Source organism: Hemiscyllium ocellatum, chromosome 48 (assembly GCF_020745735.1).
Source record: "Hemiscyllium ocellatum isolate sHemOce1 chromosome 48, sHemOce1.pat.X.cur, whole genome shotgun sequence".
Lineage (NCBI taxonomy): Eukaryota > Metazoa > Chordata > Chondrichthyes > Orectolobiformes > Hemiscylliidae > Hemiscyllium > Hemiscyllium ocellatum.
In genome coordinates, this window is record NC_083448.1 from 21794438 (window position 1) to 21803316 (window position 8879).

Sequence of the window (8879 nt, forward strand, 5' to 3'; positions counted from 1 at the left end):
CACACAGACCAAGTCCTGAACTATGAAAGCAACCACCCCAACACACACAAACGAAGTTGCATCAGGACATTATTCAAAAGGGCCACAACACACTGCAGCACACCAGAAGTACAAAAAGAGGAAGAAGAACACCTATACAATACAAGGTGTTCACCAAAAACGGATACCTGCGCAATTTCATCAACAGATGCCTAAGGGAAAGACAACGGAACGAGGACATGCCGCAACCCAAAGGACTGGCCACACTCCCATACATCAGGAGTATTTCTGAACTGACAGCCAGACTGCTGCGACCACTAGGACTCATAACAGCACACAAACCAACAGCCACGCTTAGACAACAACTCATCAGGACAAAGGACCCGATACCCAGCATGAGCAAAACCAATGTAGTGTACAAAATCCCATGCAAGAACTGCATAAAACACTACATAGGACAGACAGGAATACAGCTAACGATCCGCATCCATGAACACCAACTAGCCACGAAACGACATGAGCAGCTATCCTTAGTAGCCACACATTCAGATGACAAACAACATGAATTCGATTGGGACAACACCACTATTATAGGGCAAGCCAAACAGAGAACAGCCAGGGAATTCCTAGAGGCATGGCACTCATCCACAAATTCTATCAACAAACACATCGACCTAGACCCAATAAACCGGCCACTGCAGCGGACAGCAACTGACAACCGGAAGCAGCAGATTCAAACCAGGATAAATGCCGGAGGAATCAGCACAGAAGCGCTTCACAGGAGGCTCCCAAGCACTGAGGATGTCACCTAGAAAGGGGACGAAACGTTTGCAACAAAAACTCCCAGCTCGGCGAACAGAACCACAACAACGTAAAGGAAATTCCAGAGATATTGAAAGGTGTGAAAACGAGAATGAGAATTTTGAAATGGAGCGATTGCTTATCAGGGAGCCTCTCCAGGTGATCAAATCCAGGACAGTACAATTCTGGATGAGATGAGGTTTACTGAGGTTAGGATGCATGAGACCATCCACTTCACAGTCATCTCTGGAGGTCATAGAAGTGTGAATGAGGAAGTGTGCAGCAAACCAGAGGAGTTTGGGTTGGAGTCAGGCGATATTTCACCCTAGTCCAGAACACCTCAGCTGATTGTTTGTTTGTGTACCAGGGTGAAACAATCTCATTGATACGAAGAGTCGATGACAATTGGTTCGAAGGAAGAATAACAGGCACCAACCGACAAGGAATCTTTCCAGCCAATTACGTGCAAGTGGTGAAAAGTCCAAAAGTCAAAAGTGCCGTTGGCTCAGTTCCAATTTCCCAAAGTCAGCAGTCCCCCCATAGTCCATCAACTTCTCCAATGCAGCAACACTGCAATATTTCACCAAGCCCTTCAACCCTATCTCATGGTGATACTTCACCAACCCAGCAATACTTGCAAACCTCCCTCAACACTACCCCAAAAACCCAACAATTCCTCAACAGCTCACCAGTTGTACCAACCCAGCAATACCTGCAAACCTCCCCCAATACGACCCCAAAAACCCAACAATTTCCCAACAGCTCACCAGTTGTACCAACCCAGCAATACCTGCAAACCTCCCCCAACACTACCCCAAAAACCCAACAATTTCCCAACAGCTCACCAGTTGTACCAACCCAGCAATACCTGCAAACCTCCCCCAACACGACCCCAAAAACCCAACAATTTCCCAACAGCTCACCAGTTGTACCAACCCAGCAATACCTGCAAACCTCCCCCAACATTACCCCAAAAACCCAACAATTCCTCAACAGCTCACCAACTCTGCCAGCCCAGCAATATCTGAAAACATCCCCCAACCCTACCCCTAAAATGCAACAATACACCTATAGCTCATCAACTCTGCCAACCCAGCAATACCCAAAAACCTCCCCCACTCTCATAAGCCAGCAATATCTGAACACTTCACTAACTCTGCCAACCCAGCGTTACCACACCCCTGTAACCCAGCATTACTCCACCACCCCATCCATCACCCGAACCCAGCATTACCCCAATACTTCTTCAACTCTGCCAACCCAGTATTATTCCCCCAGTTCACCAGTCTCCACAAAAATGGAGGGATCAGATTCATTGACCAGACAACCAGCCAATCACTATTCTGTACCAATGCCAACCAACAGACAGCAGGCAGTTGTAGCATCGAACACCAATCAGCATGCAATGCCAGCTTTGCCAACCAGTCAGCACGGAGGCAGTCCCGTTGGCCCTCTCTCCTGGCAGCTATCGTCACCACCGCCTCAACCAGCAGTAAGCACAGGAACCATGCCAACTGTATCGTCCACTAAGCAACCAGTGCAGACCTCCCAGGTAAGCGATTGCAAACAACTTGAGTTGTGTTGTCACCCTAGTGGATGCCATGTTGGATAAATTGGATCCCAGCTGAAAATGTGTTGCTGGAAAAGCGCAGCAGGTCAGGCAGCATCCAAGGAACAGGAAATTCGACCTTTCGGGCATAAGCCCTTCATCAGGATCGAGAAAAGTGGACACACTTTCCTCATTCCTGATGAAGGGCTTATGCCCGAAATGTCGAATTCCCTGTTCCTTGGATGCTGCCTGACCTGCTGCGCTTTTCCAGCAACACATTTTCAGCTCTGATACTCCAGCATCTGCAGACCTCACTTTCTCCTCCTAAATTGGATCCCAGAATGAGATCTGGTTGGATAGATTCTAAACTCTACTTTAGCTTTTTATTTGCAATCACTGAATGTCTTCACAAGAGGCTGCCAATGTACTTTAACAAAAGGACAGAAAGTTCATTATTTGTAAATGCAAAAGAAAATACCAACTTAATTACATTCTACAAGAACTATTTGAAATGTCTTATGATAAATATTAGAAATAAATTTTCAAATTTTTGCAGTGAATAGCAATCTAGCAGAATACTCAAACTGCAGTGTAGGGTTACCCTCTCTCCACTTTAATATTCCTTGTTCCTTTGGAGTATTGTTTCCGGAACTTTCTTTTTAATATCTTCTTTGCACATTCAGAACAAACCCATGGATCTTCCATACCCTTAGCTTCAGCAGTTTTCTGTTTCTAGATTTTTTTTTTCTCTTAAAACACTCAGGAGTTTGTCTCAGCCCCTGACTTTGATTGAGACTGCGAAACAAAAGCCACATTTTTGCTTTGACTGAACCTCTAGACACTGCCTGACCAAGATTATTCTGTCGTTCTGTGATGCTGGACTCTTGGTAAAAACAATGACTGCAGATGCTGGAAACCAGAGTCTATATGTAAGTGGTGCTGGAAAAGCACAGCAGTTCAGGCAGCATCCGAGGAGATCCCTGATGAAGGGCTTTGCCGAAACATCGATTTTACTGCTCCTCGGAGGCTGCCTGAACTGCTGTGCTTTTCCAGCACCACACTAATCTAGATGCTGGACTCTTGTCACTAGATAAGAGCAGAGTATTTATCTCGACATTTTTTCCCTCATGTACTAAGTATTCAACTCAGGCTGTATCAAGTTTGTAAACCCTCACAAAAATGTATATATCAGTAAACTTTAGACATTCCAACACCCTTAGCATAACAAGTGTGAAGTGAAACCATGTCTCCCCTTCTTAATATACACAATATAGGCATACAAGTCAAACTTAAAGCTACACATCATTTCTCCACTTTAGAAACAAAATTTCCAAAAGACGATGATATATTTATGGATCTTGATCACAGTTGATATAAATCCTTCGTGTTGCAAAATGTCCCAAGGAGCATTCTAGAATAAAATACAAGAGTGAGCCACACAAGGATATATGAGGGACGGATGACTAAACCCTCAGTCAAAGGGGTGAGCCTTAAGGAGGGTTTTAAGGATGGAAAGCAAAGGAGAGTTGCAGGGAGAGAATCCCAGAGCTTGAGGCTGAGGGAACTGAAGGCACAGTCACCAATGGTGGTGTGATTCAGTTTTGGATTGTATAAGAACCCAAGGTCCGAGGACTGCTTGTGGTGCTGAAGGAGATGACAGACACAGGGAGGGACAAAGCTGTGGACAAATATGAAAACAAAAATAAGAATAATTAAATCAGAGCGTTGTTTGCCCATATGCCACAGAAGAAAAGCTGATGAATTTATAATAACACCCTGTGCACCATCTTGGGACAATTCAGGATGTTGAGCTGGCAGCAATACCCACACTCTGAGAAGAAATGTACAAAATGAGAGTTGAATCCATTCTGGAAAGTTCCATGAAAAGCAGCAATTGTAGTTCAAGGAGCTTCCAAATAATTTCCTATTTCAGAGTGGGGACAAACACTTTCCTTTCTGGGGAGGAATCTGGACTGACACATTTCCACCATATTATTTCGCAAATCCACAAACCGGACTACCCTTGCTGACATGGCCTTTCAGCCTGTTCCTGTCCCATTGACCTTCATTTTTTATCTTGACTTTTCCCTCCTTGTCCAGTCTCTCCCCAATTACATTTGGGATTTTTTTCTGACACTTTGCAGCGGTTCCACTGGTTCTATCCATCTCCTGCACAATCCTTTCACCCCAACCCCCCTCCATCGGGACAGTCTGAAAGCTCCTTGCTTCTTCTTCAAATAGAGGCTAAACAGTCTCCATCCGAAACCACCCTCCTTCACCTGGATGAGGTCATTCTGACTGTGAACAGCTTCTCCTTTACCTGATCTTGTTTCTCCAAGTTGATGGTGTAGCCATGGTTGCCCACATGGTTCCCCGTTATGCCTGTCTCTTTGTGGGTCCAGATTGGGGTTGTGGGATTGTGTTCCAGTCCTATCTGGGTCCCCACCCCACCTGTTCCTCCTGTACATCAATGATGCTGCTTGTCCGGAATTGAAAAAAATAATCAATTTTGCTTCCAATTTGCTTCCTTCACTCATCTTCGCTTGGTCTGTCTCTGACTCATCCCTTCCTTGACTTCTGTGTTTCCATTTCTGGGGATAGGCTGGCCACAAACCCAGTAACTTGCCATGTACCTTCAATATCCTTCCACACATCCTGTTTCCTGTCAGGACTCTATTCCATTCTCCCAGGTTGTCTATCTCCATCATGTCTGTTCCAATAATCCCTCCTTCCACAGGGGCACTCCAACATGTCTGTCTTTTCCCTCAGCCAAGAATTTCCTCCCACTATAACTGATAGGGCCCTCGACCATTTTCTGCACTTCTACCCTCACTCTTTCCCTTCCTTCCCAGAACATGATAGGGTATCATGCCAGTATCCACAAATCAAGGAGTCAACCTCTGCCATTGCTGCCACCTCCAGCAGGATGACACCACCAAACGTATCTTCTCATTCCCTCCCTTCTCCGCGTTCTGGAGGGACCATTCTCTCTGTGACACCCTGGTAAACTCCATTGTCACTTCCCACACATCCTCATCCCTTTCAAGGCACTTTCCTGAGAAATCACAGAAGGCCTAACATTCCACTTCTCCTTGTTCACTGTCCAGGAACTGAAGCACACTTTCCAGTAAAGCAGTGATTTCCTGGTGCTTAGAATCATAGCATCCCTGCAGTGTAGAAACCAGGTCCTCCAGCCGAATCCATATTCTAAATCACTGCTCACAATGCGGTCTCCTCTACATTCGCAAGACCAAATGCAGACAGGGTCATTACTTTGCAAAACACATCTGCTTTGTCTGTAGGAATGGCCCTGACATGTAAGCTGCTTGCCATTTGAATCAACCAACTTGTTCTTGTACGAAATTTTCTGTTCTGGGGTGACTGCAAAATTCCCATGAAACACAACATAAGCTGGAGGAACTGCACCTCATTTGCCACTGAAGTACTTTACAAGCTCTCGGATTCAGCATTGAATTCCACAACTTCAGAGCCCGACCTGTGTCCTCCCTGCTCTGGACTGAGATCAGAACGGTGAGAAGAAGCTGCAGCTTCTCCCAGTCTCTGAATCTGTCAATCACAGACTCCTCCAACAGACCAGAAAGACAGGCAGCGCAGAATCCCAGCTTCTGCTCAGGGCGGCACGGTGACACAGTGGTTAGCACTGCTGCCTCACAGCGCCAGGGACCTGGGTTCAATTCCCGCCTCAGGCGACTGACTGTGTGGAGTTTGCACGTTCTCCCCGTGTCTGCGTGGGTTTCCTCCGGGTGCTCCGGTTTCCTCCCACAGTCCAAAGATGTGCGAATTGGTGAATTGGCCATGCTAAATTGCCCGTAGTGTTAGGTAAGGGGTATATGTAGGGGTATGGGTGGGTTGCGCTTCGGCGAGTCGGTGTGGACTTGTTGGGCCGAAGGGCCTGTTTCCACACTGTAAGTAATCTAATCTAAAACCACCTTGGCCCACACTTCCCAGATTGCACCCATTAAGTTACATTAAGCACATGGAGAGCAGCCCCACTGGGAGTCCTATTCTGACCCAGAAACAGTATGGGACACCAGGCTGTGTCCGCTGGCCATGGCAATGTAAAAGTGCATCATGTGCACTTCGCCTGTCAAAGGAGCAGCGCTCTGAAAGGTTGTGATTTCAAATAAACCTGTTGGATAATAACCTGATGTCATGTGACCTCCGACTTTGCAAAGTGTGCAAGAATAGTCCGAGTGAAACCTCTCTCAATCTGTGTGGGGTGAGAAGCTAGCAGATCAGAGAGTCAGACTGCTGAAGAAGGTTAGCTCAGAGTGGCTGGATGTGGTTCCACAGGGAGTGCTCCGAGTCTCTCTCTCTCTCTCTCTCTCTCTCATGATTGATTTGTCCTTAGTTGAGTACAAACACTCTGTGCCCACTTCCCATGGGCACATAGGTGAGGTCAGGGCACCATTGACTCTGCTGCTTCTCAAACTCAACTCGTTCTCCTCTGCTGATTGGATCATTTCAGGTGTCCTCTGACCCCAGACTGCAATCTCACAGAACTCCAATGAAGCTTGTCGGATACCAGACAGAAAATACCAGAACTGGAAGTGGTGAAAGCTGGAGTCCGTGAGTAACCCTAATCCATTCACTCCGCGTTTAGTGATGGGATTCAATGGTATTAGAGGGAATCACTCAGGTATCATACCTGGGAAAATCAGGATCACTGGTCGAGGTGTTGATGGGGTTGAAAATCCAATCCCACTGTGTCTCAGAGGAAGGAGCCAGATCACATTCCGAGATGGTCCATTATTCTCCAGTCTGTTATCAGGTGTAATACAGAGAGGCTGGTTTGAAGGTGTTGACAGAGTGATAACTCTCTGAGGATGGAGGAAATGGCGTGGGATTTCTCGGGGAGAAGAGTTGGTCAGCTGAGGCCATGTGACTGAATTGTCTCTGTGTCGCAGGTACCGGGCACTGTATAACTACCGTCCAGTAAATGCTGATGAACTGGAACTGATGGAAGGTGACCTTGTCAATGTGATGGAGAAATGCGATGATGGCTGGTTTGTAGGTAAGTCCTGTGCTCTCACATATCAGCCACAAGAAAACCCTTGCATTCAGAGTTTTTGAGTTGTGCAACAAAGCAGATTCAAGCCGTGGCCAAGAAGTTGATCTTCTTCACTTGGTCATTCTGTCTCTACCTTGCAGGTACATCTCGCCGGACCAACAATTTTGGAACATTCCCTGGGAACTATGTGCGACCAGCTTAATCTTCTTCATCAACAACATGACCTTCATTACAGTCATTCAGGCCTGATTACTCTCTCTCCCTTTTTGTATTTCTCTCAATCTCACAGATTTTCCCTTGCTGTGTCGCTTCCTCTGTCTCTCTCTCTCTCTAGTGCACTGTCTCTCTGCTTCTGTGTCTCTCTCACCCTCTCTTTCTTACTGTCTCACTTTCTCTGTCTCTCTTCCTCTATCTTTCTCCCCTCCTCTTCTCTGTGTCTCTCTCAATCTCTCTCTTTCTGTCTCTCTCTCTCTCTCTCGTTCTCTCTCTCTTTGCCTGTCACTTTAAGGTCAGATAATATTCCCTTGAGACCTGTGATCTGAAACCTGTCCTCCGACTACTCATTATTCCTCAGTGTGGACCTGAACCGGAATTGGATCTAGAAGAGATGAATCAACTGATGGGATCGACCAGATCCAAGTGAAAGTGTGTCTCAAGGCCGGGGTGGAGAGTTGGGGAGTGTTGTGGTGAACCAAAAGAAATCACATGACTCCCAACTATAGGAGTGACTGTGCTGTGAAGGAGAGTACTGGGGGTACTGCTGAGTGTTTGGAGTGCAGGATCGAGCTTATCATTCCTCACCCTGGAGTCGTCCCATACTGGGAATGGACAGTTACTCAGGGAACTCCCTCACATACTGAAACAGTCACCTATCAGAGTCAATCCTCTGATGCACACATATCCAGTCAGCTCTGTCAGGTTCTCCGAGAGCTTCAGTGAAAGGTAGAAACCATGCTGCATTTCAGAAGGGGGACAATCTGAACAGCCACAAAGCAGACCTCGACCTGAGTCCAGACCAGGAGAGTACCAAACCATGTGAGTCCCAGACAGTGAAACTGCAGACTGCGAGAGTCTAGACTGTGAGAGTCCAGACTCTGTTTGCTGAGATCAGTCCAGGGCTGCGAGCTCCTTATAAAGGAATGGCACTGGCAGGGTGATGGGGACTGTCAGTGAGTCGCCACACAGATTCAAATAGCTGGATGCTGAGCAGACACTGCCAGAATACAGGCACAGGATGATCCCAGGCTGTAGGAGGAGGTACCCTCTCCATGTGGAAAGTGTTCCAGGCTGCTGTCTTCAGAAGGGATCCAGCTGCTGATATTTTTGGCTGTCTCTAACTGTGTCCCGGGGTGGGTTTTGTGATCTTTGTGCTATGGCTGTCTGCAGAATCTAGTGCTTGACCCTCACAGCTGTGTACCAGGAATCATGCTGAGTTCAGTCTTTCATCTGTGTCACTATTTACTCATCATATATTTGTATAAATCTCCTATACTTTCCAATAAAAAAAGATATCACAGA

The 8879-nt window shown here is 46.6% G+C and overlaps 1 protein-coding gene across 3 annotated transcripts in view; it reads left to right on the top strand.

The window, feature by feature from the left end:
• The window catches only part of LOC132836943 (vinexin-like), a 53609-nt gene extending 44730 nt beyond the window's left edge, over window positions 1–8879 (top strand). For all 3 annotated transcript variants that reach the window (XM_060856522.1, XM_060856521.1, XM_060856523.1), the window contains 4 exons: window positions 1148–2332; window positions 6819–6919; window positions 7258–7364; window positions 7502–8879. In XM_060856522.1, coding sequence (XP_060712505.1) covers window positions 1148–2332; window positions 6819–6919; window positions 7258–7364; window positions 7502–7563 — 1455 coding nt within the window. In that variant the 3' untranslated portion in view covers window positions 7564–8879. The remainder of the gene's footprint in view (window positions 1–1147; window positions 2333–6818; window positions 6920–7257; window positions 7365–7501) is intronic.